This window comes from Phascolarctos cinereus, unplaced genomic scaffold (genome assembly GCF_003287225.1).
Source record: "Phascolarctos cinereus isolate Bilbo 61053 unplaced genomic scaffold, phaCin_HiC Scaffold_2;HRSCAF=192, whole genome shotgun sequence".
NCBI lineage: Eukaryota > Metazoa > Chordata > Mammalia > Diprotodontia > Phascolarctidae > Phascolarctos > Phascolarctos cinereus.
This window is the reverse complement of record NW_027555625.1, coordinates 60,937,855-60,959,651: the sequence shown is the minus strand read 5'-3', so window position 1 is coordinate 60,959,651 and position 21,797 is coordinate 60,937,855. Positions and strand designations below refer to the sequence as shown.

General features: G+C 48.6%; 1 protein-coding gene across 1 annotated transcript in view; it reads right to left on the bottom strand.

The window, feature by feature from the left end:
* Positions 1–21,797, bottom strand: part of SLC12A4 (solute carrier family 12 member 4) — a 64,129-nt gene that overhangs the window by 15,353 nt on the left and 26,979 nt on the right. The window contains 8 exon segments of the mRNA XM_020989300.2: positions 845–943; positions 1,076–1,240; positions 4,068–4,282; positions 4,828–5,069; positions 6,146–6,276; positions 9,133–9,187; positions 9,610–9,756; positions 21,237–21,368. Coding sequence (XP_020844959.1) covers positions 845–943; positions 1,076–1,240; positions 4,068–4,282; positions 4,828–5,069; positions 6,146–6,276; positions 9,133–9,187; positions 9,610–9,756; positions 21,237–21,368 — 1,186 coding nt within the window.

The window sequence follows — 21,797 nt, the reverse complement described above, 5'->3', positions numbered from 1 at the left end:
TGTGTGCGTGCACGCGATGTGGATGGAGCAGACGTTGTGCTCGGTGTGTAACTGCGTGGGGTGTGTGTGTATGAGATACCGTGTGATCTGGTCAAGTACATGAGTGACCAGCGTCTGTGTGCACGTCAGAGGGGAATCGGACAAAAGCTTTTCTATTTACATGATTGAAAATGCTTATTTTGTGTCTTGTGATTTCCTCTCTGCCCCGCTCCCTGTAATCAGTATTGCGGAAGGCCCCTCCTTCTGGTCTCTGGTCTCTTTTTACACGTAGGTTGTATGCTATGCCCATCGGGGTGGGTGACATTAGAGCTACTTCCCACCTGCTGTTTAATCAGCAGGGCCCCTGAATAGGGAGTCCTTTCTCTAGTAATGTGTGTTCTTGGATTCACTGAATCCTGAGCCCAGTGGGCTCCTTTGTAGTCTGTCTGGTCTGTTCTTCTACTTGTAAAAAGGTCCCCATTTGCTCCCTACTGCTTTATGATAGCGTTGGGAGACAATCCAATCAAGGAATAGCCAAGAGGCCACCCCCAGGAAGCAAGGCCTCTGGTCCCTGGGGCTTGAGAAAAGCACACCAAGCCCTGTGCACAGGACATCAAGAGCTGCAGGGAGAGAGGAGCCAGCGTGGAGGGGGCTTGCTGCCTCCCCCTGCCTAGAGTCAGTGGGGCTTCCCCGACTCCCAGCTGAGGCTCTAGGGTCCCCTGACAAGGGATGATTTCTGACAGGCCTTTGAGGGGTTCCTCAGGCTGCCAGCAGGTGGTGCTGAAGGGCAGCGCAGCCGGGAGTGGGGCGAGGAGAGCGAGGGTTGGGAGACCCAGGCTCATGGGCACCGCATTGTAAAGGATACACACTAAAGAGGTTGTGACGATGGCCAGGATGGTCCCCACCGGGATGGATTTCTGGGCGTCCTTGAGGTCTCCAGAGCGGTTGGACCCAGCCATGATGCCTTCAAAACACAAAGAGGTTTTTTTTTTTTCTCTCCTGGAGACCTCTAAGGGGTCTTGGCTTCCTGGAATGGATGGGGGAGGGAGAGTCCCATGTGGCTCCCGCCTCCTCACTGGCAGAGCCCGGACCTCACCTGTCACAGAGGGGAAGAAGATTCCCACCAGCACCGTGAAGGACGTGGCAATGTCTGCAAAGACGTAGAGTGGGAGGCTGCTCTTCTGGCCGGGGACATCAACAGAGGGCATCCCAGGCTTCTCCAGGATGTCGCCCTTCTCCAGGTAGCTGCTCCACAGGTTAGCTTGTGGGGGAAAGAGCGGCATCAGCCCGAGGCGGGTCGGGCGGGCAAACCCAGGGACGGAGGAGTACAGGCACCCAGGTGTCCTCAGCCAGGAGAATCGGCGTGGAGAGACAGAGCTGGGCACTGGCCCTGCCCCCCACTCCTCTCTGGTCTCCATTTCTCATCACTAAGGGAAGAGGCCGCACTGTTGGGACACAGTGGAGTCAAAGGACCCAGATTCAAATTCCCCATCAGAGAATTACTACCCATGGGACCATGGGCAGGTCCCTTCCCTTCTCTGGGCCTTGGTTTCCCCATCTGTAAAATGAGGGGGTTCCTCCCCACTCCAGACCAATGATCCTGTGACCTCCTCCTCCTCTGAGCTTTCTCACCCACAAATCCTGTATTATCTGTGACCATCTTTGTACTTGGCCCCTGGGAAGAAGAGATGGGAAGGGAAGAAACACTTTTTCAGCAAGTGCTATGTGCCAGGCACAGTGCTTAGCTGTGACCAGTATGATCTCATGAGAGCCTCACCACAACCCAGGGAGGGGGTGCTACTATTAGCCCATTTTATAGATGAGGAAACAGGCAAACTGAGGTTAAGTGACTTGCCCAGGGTCACACGGCTAGGAAATGTCTGACGCTAGATTTGAACTCAGGTCTTCCTGACTCCTGGCCCAGCACACTATCCATCACACCACCAGCTGTCTTGGTATAAGAGTACCAGGTACTCCCAGCGGGCAGGGGCTACTTCATCTCTCCACAACATTTTGGGCTTTAACAACTCATATTTCTAGAGCACCCAAGGTTTACTGGGGGTCTTTCTCAAAACAAATGTCAGCATTACATCCCCATTTTACAGGTGGGTAAACTGAACAATTCTGAGAAGGTATATGGGAATCTACTCTGACACCCTCTTTTGCTATATGATACCTAGGTTTACTTTGGATTTCTATATACCTAATGTGTTATACTCTGGCTTAATGATCAGCTTTAGAATATAATATTTATAGTATTTATATATATATATATATATGTAATTATATATTTGTAAATAATTCAGAGTATGTATAAATTTATATGTGTATATAAATTTACATGTAAATGATAATAAATATGGGCTGTAACAGTTTAACAAAGCCAAGTTTTGTTCTGTGTATTTTTTTACCTTTTACAGAATACTGGAGGAATTACATATGAAAAAACCACTCAGAAAAGGTACTTAATCAGCCATATTGGGACATCAGCTGAGATCGATTTCTCCACATAATCGCGCTTGTGCTGCCAAACATCAGAGCTGGCCTTCTGACCCTGTGTTACAACCCACCTTGCTTCTTCTCTTATCTAGAGCCCTTGGGCTCCGCTCACTGACCTCCTGGAGGAAAGGTTCCCTGCTTTATTCCTCCTGATAGCTCCCAGGTAGAAGGTGCTCCGCGGATGCTGGGGGAAGGAGCAGTGGTGCCCCAAGCACCAAGGGAAGGGCTATTTCCTCTCTGAAGGACGCCCAGGCCCATCAGGTGCACAGGAGGGGGCCCGCCAAGCAGACACAAAGCATTCGTGCTGAGGCTGGGGCTCTCCCACAAGCCACCTATGGCTGGAGGCCCCCAGCATCACAGCTGACCGGACTGAACGGCGCAGCTAGCTAGCCAGCCCCAGGCTCGGCTGGCCCCCTTCCGCCCAGGCTCCTCCAGGCCTGGCAGGCACGCTCTCCTCATTTCCCCTGGCTGAACGCTGTTTCTTCTCCGGGGCCCAATTCTAGGGGCTGGCCTGCTCGTGTTGTCCCCCTTCGCACACTCCCTGGAGCACTTTGTCTGGGGCTCTCCTCTGACCCACCCATTCGTGTCTGTGGCTTATCTCCCTTTTGCTGAGGGTGGGGGTGGGGAGCTCGAGGACAAGAACTGTGCCATTTTTCACTTTCATATCCCCAGCCCTGAGCGCTGAACCCTGCACACAGCAAGTACTTATTAAACATTGACTTGAATTGCCCAAATATTGGGTGACATGGTTCTTTTTGCCAACGGTACTTGGAAATGTCGCTCCAGAACCTCAGAACCGGAGGAGGCGCTCTGCAGAAGTGGCCGAGACAGAAGCAGAGGCTCCAATCAATCAGACAGTCAATGAACAAACATGCAGTTGACCCTTGCTAGGTGCCAGCCACCATGCTAGGCAGGCCTGCCTCCAAGAAGCTAACATTTTACAGAGGTTCCAGGCTAGTCAAGGTTTTCACCTTCTTGGAGGAGGCCTGGGACTCCAGGGGGTCCCCACACCTCTGAAGCTAGCCCACCAAACGAGGGCTGACTGGTCCCAAGTGTCCAATGAGGCGTCCCCAAAGTTGGCAGCACAGCTACACGTGCGGCGTGCGCATGCCAGGGTTCAGTGGGAGAGCTCTCAGCCGTGCCAACTTCCCAAACAGAGGCCTATTATGGACTCTGGTGGGAACTTCTCAGGCCAGCGTCAGCTGGGCTTGACTCTCTGAAAGGAAAAACATCACCCAGTGACTGTGAGCTGCAGAATTTCCTCTTCTCCTGGGGACGCCGGAGAGAGGGGCGTTGCCCTCAGGGGACACTTAGAAATGTGCTTTGTCCATTAGGGTGAATCCACTTAGGTCAGCTTAGAAGGCCAGGCCAAAATTCTCCCTGGCACCGTACAAGTAAGTGATGTCCCACTCTGCGCTGGGGTGGGGTGGACAAGGGGACTCCCTCTTTGAGGCTGGGGCCCTGTCTCCTCCCCCTTTCTCAGGAAGTGAGGATGTCAGACCCCACCCCATGGGGGCACCTCGGTTTTCCTCCTGGGAATCCATGCCCCTGGAGTAGCTTTACCTGAGAGCCCCACCCCCTGCACCTACCCTGGAGAATCCCACTGGCAGCTCCAGGGATCCCAGAAATCTCAGTGACATTATTGAGAAGGAAGTACTGGTCACAGCCCTCAGAGGTGAGATTGGAGGTGTGGCAGAAGAGGACCCAGAGCTTTGTGGCCACGGTCTCGTTGTCCACTACCGTGGTCTTGGCACAAACATCAAACTGGTCCCGGGACAGGGTCCTGTTGCCCAACATGCAGACTCTGATGGGGGGAAAAGGTCAGAGTTTGCTAAGTCAAGGGTATGGGTTCATTGAACACGCTGCCCTGGCTGACCTGTCACACTCTTTACGGCCAGGCCAAGGGTCATGGAGAGCTCGGGGCCCTGCTGGTTCTGCGCCTCCTGCCCCTCACTATCCGGTAGAATAGCCAGCTGGCTCATCAGCTAGCCCACTTTAGAAGGGGCAGTAGACAGAGAACAGGACTGAGTGACAGTTCTGATTCTGACACTCACTGGCTCTGTGGCCTCTGGCAAATCAGATCTCTGGGTCTCCTGTCACATACACCATGGAGGCTGGATCAGATCAACTCTATGGGCTCTTCCAGCTCTAAATGCACGATGAGCCCATCCCTCCTTCTCCCAAAGTTACTTCCTTCCCTTTCTCCTTTCTTCTCCTGAATGACTGCCTCGCACCACTGGGAGGGCTCTAAGCCCTCATTCTCGACTGGACCATGGGGAAATGACACGGCCACCTCGAAAGTGACCTTCTTCAAACTTTCCCTCTGGTTCCAGCACGCCCATCACTTACGGAAACACCGGTGGGTCAAAAATGGATTTGATGCTGCCGGCGTAGATGGACAAGATGGAGATGATGACACAGGCCAAGAAGAGCGAGGCGAATTTGTTGACGTACTTCACACCGACAAACACCACCACGGTCATGAAGGTCAGAAAAATGGTCCCATACACTCGCATGTTGTTCAGGGTGGCACTCGAGGTGTCGTGAGCCCCTGTCGGGTGGAAGATGGCAGCTGGCGGGGCGATGTATGTCTGAAACAACAAAGGCTGGTCTTGGGAGTGTTTGCTGGGCAAACAAATCCTTCCATCTTCATCTTCCCAAGGACCAGGTGGCATGGAGCCAAGCTTGGTCTCCACTCCTGGAGGGGCAGTTCTGAGACAGGAAGTGGTGACTCCCTTTCCTCTTTGGGAACAAGGGGTGGAGTGAGGATTTATACATCTCCCCCCCACGCACACATACAAACAGGGAAGGGGCCTAAGACTGGGTGGGGCGCCCTATAAACCACACTCAGGGCAAGACGGGTAAGAATCCCTGCCCAGCAGCCCCAGCTTCCTGCTCGGGCTGTCCTCAGGATGATGCTATTGCTGCTGCTGTCGCCAAGGCTGAAATTTAGCTGCTCAGGCTCCAGGAGCTGAAAGGGGAAGCCAGATGCTGGCCAAGCAAGCAGCTTCCCAAGGACTTACAAAAAAAGAAAAAAAGGCCTGGGTTGTTGTTCTAACAGGCCCTCGTCTGGCCAGGCTATGCCAGAGGCAAAGAAGGAGGTTTGAAAGAGTACCAGCAAACGCGGACCTTGAGCCTGACACATACATGCACACACACACACACACACACACACACACACACACACACACACACACACAGAGAGAGGAAGCAGGCATTAAGGAAGAACAGATGAACAAGATTACACGGATGCGATGCTTTTTATGTGCCACCAAGTAAAATCATGTAACTAAATTAAATACTTCACAAAAACCAAAGCTTCCACAGAGTACCAGCCACAAAATGAGATTATTCTTGGCCATATTTAAAGAGGCAAACACAAGGGATACTTTCCTGAGCTTCCAATGTCCTCCCCCTCCCACCTCTTACTTCACTGGCTCTTAGCCAAGGCCCTCCCCTCTTCACCATCACCCGAGGGGCAGATTCCCAAGGAGAACGATCTCAATCCCACCCTAGCCTTCCTCCCACAACATCGATGACCATCCTTGGGCCCTGGAAAGGGGAATGAATGAGTGGCATTGGACCCTGACAGGGGGACGAATCTGAAATGAACCTGGCTCTTGTACCTGGGGTGGGCAGGGCAGGGGCGGGGCTGAACTGGACTCACCAGCAGGATCTCAATGGCTCCCAGGATGTACATAGCTGCTGCAAAGGTCGTACCCAGGTAAAAGCACAGGCCCACTGCTCCTCCAAACTCAGGCCCAAGAGAGCGGGAAATCATGAAATAGGAGCCCCCAGCTAGGAGGGGCAAAGAGAAGACACAGAGTTCACGCTGCTTCTGCTTCTGTGAGTTATGATTCTCTCCAAACACCCCCAACAGTTCCTTCAGCACCCTGAGGAATTTTGTGTCTCCAGACATCCCCAGAGGGCTTTGCAGGTTATAATAGCCTTTGGCAGCCCCGGGGCCATCTTGGATGCTCAGACAGCCCTTCCAGGACAATCCCACCTCTGCTACTTCTAGCTGGATGCTTCTGGACAAGTCCCTTAACCCTATGGGGGAAATGTCTCAGTTTCCTCATCTGTAAGGTGAGAGGTTTGGCCTGACAATCTCTTAGGTTCCCTCTAAGTTCTACACCCATCCCTACCTACAGGATGGAGGGAAGGGAATGGCACCAATTAAGATTGAGAGATCTGAGAAGCCAGCTTTGGAATCAGTAGGACTTGGGTTCAGGTCCCACCCCTGACACATACTGGTTGTGGGACCCTGGGCAAATTACTTCACTTCTCAGTGTACCACGTAAACTCTCACAATTAAGTTTTAGAACACGTGCTGACCTACATTGGTAAAGGACTTCCCTTGACCAGTCTGCCCCTGTCCCCTGTCTCTCTCGACTTTCTGTCTGGCAGCGCTAGGCTGTGCAGCGGACACAGTGCTGGCTGGGCCTGGAGTCAGAAAGACTCAAGTTTAAATCTGGCCTCAGACATTTACTAGGTATATGACCCTGGGCAAGTCCCTTAATTTTTGGGTCTCAGTTTCCTCAACTGCAAAATGGGAATAACAGCACTTACCCAGGGTTGTCGTAAGAATCAAAGGAGATATCCATATACCGCTTAGCATAGTACCTGGCATATTGTAAGTGCTTCATAAAGGCCTACATCTGTCCCTCCATCCTTTCTGAGCTTACTGTGGGCCAGGATGTTAGTGGAATTGGGGCAGCTCCGGCTAACCTCCATGCCACTGTCAGTGGGGCTGTTGGGAGCTACGCCTGTGTGGAGTGGTCAATTGGAGGTAATGCTGCCCCTCGCTAGACTGACCTTGGACCCCACAGCTACACTTTGAAGGAATCTGGAGGAGCTTTGCTGCCTACAAAGGCAGCGTCGTTCGCTTTTCCCTTCCCGCACTCTCTTTTTGCCTCTTTGTGGACCGTTTTTTTCTGGGGGCTACGAACATATTGCTCTTAAAGCAGTGGCTTGCTTGAAGCTTCCAATTCTGTGTGGTCCATGGAACCACGACCCTCATGGGGGCCGGCTGTTTACCCCTTGAGGCTCTGCAGGGGAGGGTCCCTGAAGCCTGTGAACCCATTTTCTTCTTCTGCCAGATGATAAAACCGAGGGTTTGAGAAATCAAATGATGTGGCGGAGACCACCCGGCCAGGAATTAGCATCAGGGCCTTCTTACTCTTAGTCCAAGAGTCTTTCCAGGCCATCACATCTAATTTCCAGAGTCAGAAAGCAGCACACGGGGGGGGGGGGGGGCCGGCAATGATATCGTGGAAAGAGCATTATCCAGATTTTGAGTCAAAGTACCTGGGCGACTCCTGTCTCCGTTACTTAGTTAGTCCCCATGTGACCATGGGCCAGTGACTTCCTGTTTCTGGGCCTCCATCCCCTCATCTATTAGAGGGTCTTTAGGGTCCCTTTTGGGTTTATGAGCTCTCTCCTACCAGAGTACTCCATTAGCTGGTAAATCATTATTCTCAGGCCCCAGCTGGCCGGAAGCCACAGCGGCAAAGAAATTAGCCTGGGGGTGGGGGTGGAGGAGGGACCCTGGGCCAAGGCTTCAGGCTGGTCTCACATCTGAGGCCATCCCCCAGCAGGCTTGGCTGGCTCCCCCTGGAAACAAAGACTGCAGCCTCTAATCCTGGGTCTCTTTCTATCCATGCAGTCTTTGGGGCCACTCAGGTTACAGAAGCCCCACGGGCCATTGTTTTGGTCTGAGAAACTCTGAGAGAGTCATTAACCAGAACAGAGAAACAGCAGAGGAAGATGGGCCTCTTCCAGGAATGAGATAAAACTGTTCCTTTCCCCCATGAGTGAGTGATAAATAACCCCTGCCATCTGGCTCCCACACTAGGCAAAGGCGGTAACGACATCCAGCCGGCAGCGTGGCCCACCCTGAGCAGATAAGCTCTTGCCAGGGAAATGGACCTCCCAGCTGGAGGGCGAGTGAATGTGAATGGGGGGCAAGCGCCGGGACGCCTGGCCAAAGAAGCTACTAGGATTCCTCTGAGCAGAAAACCTGGACCTAGGACTGGGCCGGCAGAGCACTCCACTCCTCCAGGAGTGGGACTCACATACGGCTCCAGATCCCCAGCAGGCTCGGGCCTGCCAAGGAGCCCACCCAGGCTAACTCTCTGCCTTTACTGGGCTCCTTGGTGAAACAAGCGGAGGCACAGACTCCAAATGAGAAGAAGATTCAAGGGTCAGAAGAAGAGGCATTGGACCAGGGCCCGGAAGGGATCTTGACACTTAACCTTCTTATTCTGCAGGAAACGAATGTGATGCCCAGAAAAGGGGGCACAGTTTGCCAAAGGTCATGGAGCTGGGATTTGAACCCAGATCTTGCGACTTTAAATCCACAAGGAGCGATGGGACAGTCGGGAGCCTGGGCTCCAGATCTGGCCGCGCCACCGACTGGCAGTGTGACTGATATTGGCCAAATGACTTTGCTTCCCTGGTGGTTAGTTTTTCTCAACTGGAGAAAAGTCCCTTTTAGCTCCAATGATCTGTGGATAGTTAAGATCCCTTCCCATTCACAGGCTCATGGAATTTCAGAGCTGGGAGGGGACTCTGAGGTCGGCTGGCCCACTCCCCCTCCTTCTCGGTCAGCTGCGGGAGCCCAGAACACCGAGTATCACATCTACAAACAAATACCTGGCACAACCCCATTGGTGGCGATGGCACTCATCGATATTGCTGTCAGTAGGGTCTATAAAGACAAGAAATTGTAACATGGGTTACATAAAATTCCCACCGAGAAAGACTCCACTGTTAGTCAAAAAGGACTCCATTGTTAGCCAGTCAGTCTCTGGCTCTTTTGCAGATGTGTTAAAGAGGGATAAGTCTGTCTTATAAGTATTCTTTTTTCTTTAATAAAGCAACCAACCAATCGTCAATAATGCCCCAAGAATCAAGGAAGGAGTAACAGTGATGGATGGTCTCAGAATGGAAGCACTAAGTTCCATGGACTGAGAATTTCTTTCCCTCCTGACATTGTGAGATGCCCCCACCCCTGCCAAGGGCCTCACTTCAGCCAGACAGGCCAGCAGGACAGGATCCGGCGCCTGCCTTCTAGGTGGGAAAAGAAATGGAAAATGGCGCCTGCGGTCGAATGCGACGGCAGATACTCACACAGCAGCAGCAGATGAGGACGATGAGGAAGGACTGCAGGACGCCGGCTGTCCCCACCATCCAGGTCAGTCGAAGGAACAGGATCACCCCAAAGATGTTCTGCATGCAGGGCAGGTACACACCCATCAAGGTGCCCATGCTGGGTGACTAGGAAACAAACAAATGGTTTGTTTGAGTTGGGGGGGAAGGCAGTGGGTAGATGCCATGACACCATAAAGCGGAGGGACTGTCCCTGATGGAAGGAAGAAGCCTGGGAATGACCTAGAATGGAGGAGCCCTAGTGTCAGTCCCTGACCAGGTCTTTTACAGCCAAGCATAGCCCATGAGTTGTGATATCATTAATGGCAATCATTCGGGCACCATCTGCTTTCTTGACCTAGGAGATGCCCAGAGTGGTGGTGGCAGGGCACCAATCCTGAGCTAGAAGTGAGAAGAAAGCCTCACAGGTGGCCAACCTCAGCTGCAATGACTTCCACATTTATTTAAGATACATGTAAATCTAGGGCAGCTCCCTACATCTTCTGGATCTGGAACAGAGCTCATGCCTGGCTCCATGGGAGGTGTCCTAGTCCAACAAACTAGGTTTTTCCTTGATCCTCCCTAACATGGATAAATAATGATGCCACTTTTAACTTCTCTGTGGCTCACTTTGCCAGTCTGTAAAATGGAGTAACACTATTTGAACAACCCACTTCCCTGGGTGGTTGTGAAGAAGGTGCAGCATGAGTTACCATCATGGTCCTCATCACAGACGGTGAATAAAAAGCTAAGAAAACGAGGAACCTGTCAACTCTTGCCGACATGCCTCTCCAGCACTGCGAAGGCCCCCATAAAGAGCTCTCATTTCTCATCAGTTCACATAGTCACACAACTTCCAGGCTTGGCCAGCCCAGCAGACCTACATCTCACCTCTGACACTGGTGCTGAAGATGTGATGGACGTGGGAAGGTGCAGCTCACCTCCCAGACACTGCCTCAAGAGGCTGGAGTATAATCCAAAGGAAAGGTTTACTAGGCCATCATGGTGCTCTCACCCAAATTCATATTTCTGGTCCATCCCATCTCTTGACTTAATGCATTCCTTGTTTGTGACCTTTGGTGTAAAGCTACATGGTAAGCTCTCGGCAGACCATCGTGGTCACGAACAGATTATTCTCATTAGTCAAATATTCTGGATGACAAAGAGCTACTTTCCCAATTATACAACATTTTGATGAAAATGATCTATGTGTACTTAAAAAAACCCTAAAAATAAATCAATTGATAAAAAAAAATAAAAAATTTGGGGCAGCCAGGTGGCACAGTGGATAGAGCTCCAGCTTTGGAGTCAAATCCCGCCTCAGACACACAACACACGACACTTACTAGCTGTGTGACCCTGGGCAAGTAACTTAACTTCGACTGCCTAGCAAAAACAAAAAACAAAAAGAAAAGAAAAGAAAATTATCCATATATATATATATCGAGGACATCCTTGATGAAGATATCAGTAGCAATCAAGGAGGCTTCCAAAAGCAACGCTCCATCATAGGCATGATCAACAGAAAGATGGAGAGAGTGCTTACTCTTGACTGACAACAAAAAAGCATTTGCCTGAGTAGGGCAAAAGGCTGCTTCTGTTCCAACAGAGTCTCCCTTGCATAGGTCACAACCATGCAGGATTCTGACATGATGAGGGGGACAACCTTCTCTGATCACCGCACGGAGATCATTGTCAAAGGTGACCGTGGCCACTGGCAGGAAGGAGGGAGCCAAGCGGAAGAAAATGGATTAACCTCTAGTCGAGGGTCACGCATGATGCTGTCCTGCTTTTTGTGGACGACACTGTGTTGATGGCCTTAAGGCCCTGCTTGCTTCAGAACATCCTGAACAGAAGTACTCAAAAGCATGGTGAATTCAGAGAAGCGTGGGAAGATTCAATGAATGATGCTGCTCAAAGAAAGCTGAGGAAGGACACGATGCACACAGGGACTCCACCAGCATAGACGGAAAGGACAAGAAACACAGAACAACTAAAAATGAATGTCACAAAATTACAAAGAATGAGGTTGGCCCCCACGAGAAGACATCTCTCCCCACTCATATGGGGATGGAATTTGCACCTAACATCATTTCTATATGTATTGGTTGGTTCTGTGGATTTTTTTTCTCTTTTTCTTTCTTTAAAAAAAAAATGCTCTGTTATAACAGTTGGCTTTCTGGGATGGAGGTGGAGAAGAGACAAGGGGGAAAATTCAGGTGATATGAAAATCAAAGATAACAGTAAAATCCATTTTTAAGAAGTCTCTCTTGACCATCCACACATAGATAGCTAAGTAGATGAAGAATGCCCATTTGGTTAATTGACATGATGTAGTTAGATCAGTGGTTCTTACTTACAGTCTATAAACCTGGTTTTTTAAAAAATATTTGGTAACTTTTTCAATGCAATTGGTTTTATTTATAATCATGTATTTCATTTTATGCATTCAAAAATATTATTCTGAGAGGGGATTCATAATAGGCTTTATCAGATTGCCAAAAGGGTCTATGACTCTCATAACAATCTCCAAGCTATATGGACAATCAAGTGTATGTGTATATATATGTGTATATGTAGGCTATATATGTACTATGTACAATGATATATATATATATATATATATATATATATATAATATATATATGTGTGTATGTCTGTGTATACACACACACACACACACACACACACATACACATATGTACAATATACATACAAATGAATACACACAGCCATTGGCATGAATTGTATGTATATACCTGCATGTATATGAATGTGGCACAGTGGATAGAGTTCCAGGTCTGGAATCAGGAAGACTCATCTTCCTGAATTGAAATCTAGCCTCAGATACTTCCTAGCTGTGTGACCCTGGACAAGTCACTCAATCCTGTTTGCCTCAGTTTCTTCACATGTAAAAAGAGCTGGAGAAGGAAATGGCAAATCACTCCAGTATCTTTGCTTAGAAAACCCCAAATGGGGTCACAAAGGGTTGGGCACAACTGAAAATGACTGAACAACAATATGTAGATGTGCATACATAAATGTGTACACACACACCTATGTATTTGTGTATCTCTCTCTCTCTCTCTCTCTTTCTCTCACACAGATGCTACAAATGGCCAATGACTTGGGCTCAGAGTTCACCAAGAAAGGAATGAGCTAGAAACTTAGGAAATGGTAAAGTTTTAAAATGAACCCAAGCCTCTCCCTGAATAAAAAGACTCATCTCTCTTTAAGCCCAATATTCTGCTGGGGTAAATGGCTGTAAGTCATAGAACAGCACAGGCTCTGAGGATTATAAAAGATCATTACCTAGAAGGCAATGGAGAGGTGTATGGTAGCTGGCAGCAGGCTGTAATACATTACCAAGTAACTACAAAGGAGAATCAGAGTAAAGAAGCCCTACAAAGAAAGGCAGGCTTGGGGGCAGCTAGGTGGTGCAGTGGATAGAGCACCGGCCCTGGATTCAGGATGACCGGAGTTCAAATCCGACCTCAGACACATAACACTTACTAGCTGTGTGACCCTGGGCAAGTCACTTAACCCCACTGCCTACCCAAAAAAAGAAAAAGAAAAAAGGAAAAAAAAACAAAGAAAGGCAGGCTTGGAAGAGAAGCTGAGCTGGGCACGAGGGACAAGGGGCAGCTAGCTACCAGGCCAAGTGCTCCAGGAGCATCCTTGTGAACTCAAGAGAAAGCAAAGAGGTGCCTGGCACGCTAGGCACGTCCCAACCATGGCTAACTTAGGGAAGGGCTTGGATAAGAGTCCTGGAGGATGCTCAGGCATGGAGGGGTGATGGTCTCTCTCTCTGGAATAAGCCTCCGCCTTGCTGAAGTCACTGACCCACTTGAAGATCTGAGTTACGGACGGAGCTACCAAATCTACCAACAGGGCCCCTGGGAATCCTAGCCTGAAAAGTGGCTAGGGTGTAGTGCAAAGATGGGAGAGTTAAGCGTCAAGAGATGTGGGCTGGAATTCCAGGTGTGCTCTTTACTCCCTGAGTGACCTGGGCCGTGTCAGCCAACCCAAGCTTCGGTTTGCTTATCTACAGAACGAGAGGTTTGGCCCATCTTATCTCTTCTCACTATGAATTGCATGATACCTGGAACATGTTGAGAGATAATTGTAAATAAATAACGTTCAGGGGGAAGGGGACGTCCTGTTAGGCTAAGTGAGAATGGATTACGCCTGGGAGAGAATATGATTGAGAGTAGTGGCTGGGTGCTTTTGGAAACTTGAAAGAGAAATGATATAATGAAGGGGGTGGAGGCGGGGAGCGGAGGATGGGGGAACAGAGCCCCCGGACGGAACCAAGAAATGACTCAGGAGCGCAGACTCACAGCATGGGGGTGGGACAGGGCTGTATTACAGACTGGAGAGAGAGAAGCCACCGAATGCCAACTGCCTTACACAGTCAGAGCAGTAACTGGGAAGTCCCTGGGATTTTCAACAAAAGCTGGAGGGGATGTTGTAGGAACCAAAACAGGAAGGCAGAGGAGTGTAGCAAGAATACTGATTTTGAGTCGACTCTGACATTCTACGTTCAACCCCGAATGTTCTAGGACCCACCAAGATAGCCCTGGGAGAAGGCACAGAGAGCGCTGGCAGCCAGGTGGTGCAGAGGATGGAGCTCAGGACCTGCAGTCTGGAAGACCCCAGTTCAAATCCTGCTCGAGACAATTCCTAGCTCTGTGACCCTGGGCAAGTCATGTAACCTCTGCTTGCCTCAGTTTCCTTACATGCAAAATGAGGATAATAATAGCATCTACCTCTCAGGATTGTTGTAAAGATCAAATGAGGTAATATATGTAAAGCGCTTTGCGAACTTTAAAGCAATATATAAATGCTAGCTATTATTATTATCGTATAGTGCCTTCCTAAACCTGCTTTGTCACCCTTCCCCCTCCCTCCTACATGGGTCACATTGTGAAAAGGGCAGTGAGGGAAAAAGCAATGAAGGAGAAATTCCCTAAGTCCTAAAATAACCTAGGCAAATCACCAGGAGGTCCCTGGGATCAAAACCCCCTGACAGAAACAGACCATTTTATCTTAAAGGTTTTCAGCCACAGGTCCAGAGTTGAGATAAACCGTCTCCCTCTACAAAAACTACCAAATGTGACAAATAGACACACTGGCCTGTCTTTAGCACCACCTGTAATTACGGCCTCAGAGTGTAATTCATAGGATTATAGAATTTAGAGTCGGAGGACACCTTCAAGATCATCCAGGTCATGGAAAGACTTCCATGAAGTGAACAGAACCAGAAGTACATTGTACACAGCAGTACTGTTTGATGAAGAACTGTGAATGACTTAGCTCTTCTCAGCAATACAATGATCCAAGACAATCCCAAAGGCCTAATGATGACGCATACTATCCACCTCCAGAAAAAAGAACTGATATTGATTGAATACAGACTGAAGCATACTATTTTTTGCTTTCTTTCTTACCTTTTTTTCTTTTATTCCCATCTTCTTGTACAAAATGACTAATAAGGAAATGTTTTACATAATTGCACATGTATAACCTTTATCTGATCGCTTACCATCTCAGGAAGCGGGGAGGGAAGGAAGGAGGGATAGAATTTGAAACTCAAAACTTTAAATTAAAATGTTTAAAATTTAAAAAATAGAGATGATGAAGTTTCAAGGTTAAAAAAAAAGATTATGCAGATCAAATGCTCATTTTGACAGAGGAGGAAACCAAGGTCTGGTGATGTAAATCACTTGACCAATCAAAGAGGAAGAGGATGAGCGTCATTCCACATCAGTAAATAGTCGAGGACGGGAACAGTTTTCAAATAGAGAATTGCAAATGATTAAAAGTCAAATTAAAACGTTCCAAATCACTAATAAGAGAATTACAAATTAAAACAACTCTTTGCATAGATGACAGAGGACAAAAATAATTAATGCTAAATGGGCAAAGGGAAGATACGGATGCTAATATACTGCTGGTGGAGCTATGGACTGGTCCAAGCACTTTGGAAAACAATTTGGAATTGTGAGAAAAACCACTGCGAGGTTCATACTCCTTGACCCAGCAGTCTTAATATGTAGCATATGATCCAAGGATGTCAACAACAAAAAGAAAGTTGATACATACACACACACACACACACACACACACACACACACACACACTCACTGTTGTTGACTTGTTTCAGTTGTGTCCAATTCTTCTTGATCCCATTTGGGGTTTTCTTGGTAAAGATACTGGAGTGGTTTGCCATTTCCTTCTCCAGCCCATTTTATACATGAGGAAACTGAGGCAAACAGTTTGCCCAGGGTCACACAGCTAATAGCTGTCTGAGGCCAGATTTGAACTCGTGAAAATTAGGCTTCCTGATTTCCTGATTCCAAGCCCAGTGCTCTAAATACTGTTCCACCTAGCTGCTCTATAGGTATATATGTGCCTATATGCATATATATCTGCATATATATTTATACACATACATACACACCCAGATAGATGGACAGACAGACAGATAGAAGCATTTAAAAAAAAATAACAAAACAACTAGAAACAAAGCAGATGCCCATCCACTGGGGAATACCCAAACTAACTGTGACATAGGAATAGAGGGGAACGATTATACCATAAGAGATGACAAATAGGAAGAATTCAGAGAGACAGGATGACTTGTACAAACTGACACAAAGCCAAAACCAACCAGTAACCAGGAGAACAAGACAACTATAGTACATGAATACATAAAGAACTGACGATTTTGTCGGTGCAGGAACTCCCAGGAGGAGCAGTGCCTAGAGTCCATCCAGGAACCCTGATTGCAAGCTGTCTGTAATTTCTATTCTTCAGCATTGCCTATAGATCAGAGCTGAAGTGACTCGTCCGTGGTTAGAGCCAGGAAGGGTCAGAGAAGGCACTGGATGGAAGGCTTCCCAACTCCGAGGGTGGGCGCTATCCACTCTTCCACATTGCCTCTCAAGCACTACAATACAGACTCAAACAACATTAGAATACGCCAGAATTTAGATGAAATGTAATGAAAAAGAAACCCACCTCCCCAGTAGACAGACAGAGGTCTCTAGGTGGGGAAGGCTGCCTTCACTGCCAGAGCAGGCCAATAGGGTTGGCTGCTTTTGCCTAATTTGTCTTTTTCACTGTAATGGAGGGTTCTCTGGGTGGAGGGGGCAATTATTAGGAATCTGTGGAGTAAAAACTCAAAGGCATCCCCGAGACATTCTTTTTCAAATCAGAAAGTAAAGGGACTTGCCTAGGTTCACACAGAGAAGAGCAAAGCCAGAATTCCTCCTCAAGACTTCTGACTTCAAATCCAATTTTTTTTTTCTCCAATACAGGACACAACCCCCTGCAGTGGCTGCAACTTTACTATTTTAGTCATCAGTTAAGAAGTACTGAGTACCTACTATGTGTACAGACCAGTGCAAGAATGGAGCTGAACCCAACTGGGCCATAAGGAGAGTGGAGGAAGGCACTGTGCCTCTTCTGTCCTGCAGAGAGACCTTTGCTAAAAGTCCTCTTATCCACACAGATGGAGTCAAACGCCAAGGCTGCTTCAAGTGGTCACTATAAAACATCTCCCTAAAGTCCAGCTTCCCATGTTCTGATGTCACAGCCAGAGGCTCCCCAAGCTGTACCAGAACGGCTCATTGGGGGGGATCTGTGCTGGGCAAAGACTGAGCTCCCAAACACAAAGCTGGGCTCTCCAGTGGCTGTCTGCACCATGGCAAAGGCCCTTGAACACATCTCCCCTTACCAGGCACCCTCTCTCTCCCTGGAGCTGATACTGCTCCTTCACCTGGTCTCCTAAATAAGCAGGCACAAGAAAACACTGACTTCTCAGTTCTTCCCTTCTCTGCAAACAAGCCACACAGTGTTTCTCTTGGCACCAAGGGTAGGGGGTCAATTTCAACAGCAGGAAGAGGGAGCCAAGAATACCATATTCTTTAGCCCTGGATTCTCCAGTCTTCCAGTGGGACTGGGAGGAATGCAAGATAGGGAGCTCCAGCCCTAAAAGTGTTAATCGGCCCCTCCAGAATCGAGCTGATTCACCGTGACTGGCGTTGGTCAGCCCAAGAATGACAACAGCTGCCTCTCTGTGCTGTCCACAGGCAGCGGTGGGTGAACCGGGACATCCAAGCATTGAGAGGGACAGGGCCTTTCAGATGAGAATGGGTGGGCCCAATCAAACGAAACTCTGTATTTACTTACTTTCACCTAAAATGGCAGAGGGGTGGGGAATAAATGATTTTGTGAGCATCTGGGCCCCTCTCCACGGACACCCTCAACCTGTCCTCACTGATCTCCGGGATTCTCATCGCCGTTCATTCACCCACAGTGGATTCACAGACACCAGTGGCAGCGTACTCTGAATCTAACGTTTTCTGTCCTGTGTCTTAGAATATTTGCAACTGAGTTTTTGATAAAGTAAAAAAGGAGAAGAAGAGTATAAAACAGTTTTGCGAAGTGTTCAAAAGGTGGTTGATTACATTTACTATCTCCTTCCCTGGAAAGTTGCAGGTTTAAGCACCTTTGGTTGACCAGAATAAGAACCAGACAGGTGCAATAGCCGCTGCAGAACCTGCCAGCTGTATGTTACTTAAGCATCTTTGGTGGTATTTACCATAATTTATTACTGCTGTTGTTGTAGACATTTTTCAGCCGTGTCCAACTCTTCGTGACCCCATTTGGGGTTTTCTTAGCAGAGATACTGGAGACGTTCGCCATTTCCTTCTCCAGCTCATTTTACAGATGAGGAAACTGAGGCAAACAGGGTGAAGTGACTTGCCCAGGGTCACACAGCCAGCTAAGTGTCTCAGGCTAGTCTCTGTGCTCTATCCATTGCCCCACCCAGCTGCCCATAATTTGCTACTGGCTATGTCTAAAGCCAACCTGATACAGCCTGATTCTATCAGCCTTACTGAGACCAAAAGCCTTAAGAGTTCTTTCTTTGCTGCCTGCATCCAGTGAGTCACCAAGTCCCTTGGTTTCTTCCTTTACAATAATAATGGTCAGTTGTCTCTGGGATCCATCCTTCTCTCTTATAGTAGCAGTTGCTCCTCACCTCAGGCTCGGATATCTAAATGATCTTCCTCCAGTCTCTTCCTCCTTATCCCATGGGGGTCACCTTACTAACCTTCCTAAGGCAAACTTTCATCATGTTGCTCCCCTACCCAACAACCTCAGATGGCCCCCTGGTATCCAGTCAACAGGCCAAAGAGGCCTGCCTCAACCGACCGAAATTATCAGTGCCCCTAAATGTTAGCAACAGTCCTGCCGTACTCTGCCCTGCTCAGACCCGCCGACCAAACCTGTACTGCTACATCCAGTTTATAGCACCAGCTTTTAGAAAAGATAGTGACAGTACCGTCTCCAACAACACCCCAACCACAGAATCTCAGAGTCGGGAGGGACCCTCCAGGCCAGAGGTTTTGAACCTTTGGTCCACAAACCTTTTTTAAAACGTATTTTTATTTATGTCATTAAATGTTTCCCAATCACATTTAAAAACATTTTTAATACTCATTTAAAAAAAAAATCTGAGTTCCAAATTCTCTCCCTCCTGCCCCTCCCCCCCTTGAGAAGGCAAGCATTATGATGTCGATCACACATGTGAAGTCATGCAAAACATATTTCCATAAGAGCCAAGCTACAAAAGCATGAACTTTTTAAAAAAAATATTCTGATGACTGTATTTCAATATAATTGTCTCCTTTGTAATTGTATGTATTTTATTTTGTACATTTTAAAGCCATTACTCTGAAAAAGGGTCTGTAGGCTTCCCCAGACCACCAAAGAAATCCATGATGTAAAAAAGGTTAAGATCCCCTGTCTAGTCCAACCCATGCCAGGATGATTCGCCCCTCCCCTCCACCGCCTTTCTCTCTCTTCAATAGAGATGACATGCGGTCATCCAGGCTCTTCCAGAAGACAGGCAGAGAGAACCCACTACTTCCTGAGGCAGCTACTATAATTTCTTCTTGTTCAGTCGTGTCCAACTCTTTGTGATCCCATTTGGGGTTTTCTTGGCAAAGATACTGGGGTGGTTTGCTATGGAGTGGTTTGCCATTTCCTTCTCCAGCTTATTTTACAGAGAAGGAACTGAGGCAGAGAGGGTAAGTGACTTGTCCAGGGTCACACAGCTAGTAAGTGTCTGAGGCTGGATTTGAACTCCAGGCCCTCCATCCACCATGGCGCCACTTAGCTGCCCACTAGGTGTACTTTCTGATGGCTCTAATGATCCTTCAGGGAAGCCTAAATTGGCCTCTTTGTCCCCCTCCTCACCAGCCCTCAGTTCTGCCCTCTGGCCCAAGCATTATGAGTAAGACATTGAAGTAGATTACTGTGCCCCTCCCCCCAAGCCTTCTCTCCTCCAATTACTCTCTCTGATCCTCACCTGGTGAGATCTTGAGGATGGCTGCCATCCTGGTCACCCACCTCGGGACACACGTAGCATGACTAATTTCTTTCCTAAAAAGCAGTGCCCCAAACTACGCTGATTTCCCAGACGGAGTCTGATAGAACAGAATGCTACAGGGCCACTGTCACCCCAGTCACGGATACCATGCTTCTTTTCCACCTAAAGCAGAATCTCCTCCTTAGGGCTGTGGACACCAGTCATCCTTTCAGGTCCTGTAGCTCTCCACTCTGAAGACTCGCCTCCTCCCCAAAGTTTCCCCTACCTGAGCTCCCTCTGCAATGACCTTCGCCTTCTCAGAATTTCTCCAGCCCTGAAGGTCTGTCAGGCCAAAGCATCCACTGGGTACAGAGGTGGGGGTACTGCCATGTACTCTTCTCTCCCCCTTTCCCCAGGGAGCCTGTGAACTCCAGGAGGGGAGAGTGCGGGTCCCCCTAACACTGGTCTGGGGCACAGGCAGTGAACAAAACAATTTAATAAATGCTTTTGGAACAAAGGAACGCCATCAAGCTAGGCCTTGGACATCTTCAGAGATCAAGCCAGATAAAGTTAATCCCCAGCCTTTTCGCCCGGCCTCATTTATCTTGAGCTATTGTTTTGAGTGTGCACAACCTCAAACACTTCTTGTTTACCCAATGCCTCAAAGGGCACAGCCCAGGTTGGAGGGGCCTCATGGTCACCACCCTGGGCTACTGGGGCTTTTCCCAAGGTAAGAAGGTAGGGTCTCTGAGGCTTGCAGTCGATTTCTTTCCCTCCCATCCAGGTCGGTAGAACATTTCCTCATCCAGACTCATTTGTCAAACACAGAGAGTTGTTTTCTATAAAGCTAGCTTGGAACCCCCATGAGCCTTCACTACTGAGCCCTAGAAGCCTCATTCTCCAAAAGGCTTCACAGCAGATACTCTAAGAAAGGAGAGTTGTTTTTTTCTTTCCTCTGGGCCTTTCGTGAATTGGAGACCCTGGTGACTTGGACCTAACCTAGCCTCTTCTAAATAAAGCAGCGAACCAAGCCGCTGGCACACAACCAATACCACCAGAGCCACCAAGCCAAGGCCTGCCCAAGGGGCCCGAGCAACTTGGCCAGAGGACAAGGTCTGCTTGGGAGACATGGGAGTGTCCCGGAGCTGGCTCGCCCCTGCCCAGCACATTTCTGGCTTGAGTGCGAATGGCCCCAGTGGGGATGGCCCAAACAGGCCGGCCTACTCACTTTTGATACTTTTCTCCGAGAGCCCTCCACGCTCTCGGCCTCTTCATGTTCTTTGGCCCCTTGAGTGAGGTTGGTGTAACTGACCAGCTTCCCAAGGAGAGACGACACCTTTGGGCGGACATCGAGTTCCTCCTGCAGACAGAGAACCCACGCAAACGTGAACGTGAAAGCCTCCTTTGGATATCCTTTTGGGCATTCCCCAAAAATCAGGCCCTCAGTCAGGGCAGAGCAAGGAAGGAAGGAAAGCTCATGGTACAGACGGGTGGGTGGAAACCTGGCCAGGAAGCCACTGCTGTGGGCATTTTTCTGATTAAACATGTTGAGAAGGTGGGAAGTCTAAGTCAATCAACCTATAAACATGTGAACCAAATTCTAGCCTATGTAGATGTGAATGTGGACCACTCACTGAGTAGTAAGAGCAGTCAGTGGTCAAGGAGTCCAAAGCCCAGGGGCATGCCCTGCATCTGACCACTCCTAAGGGACTCTGGGCCAGTCACTTAATCTCTCTCTCTTTTTTATTCATTTTTTAACGTACAGAATAAAACAAGCAGAACTTGTCTC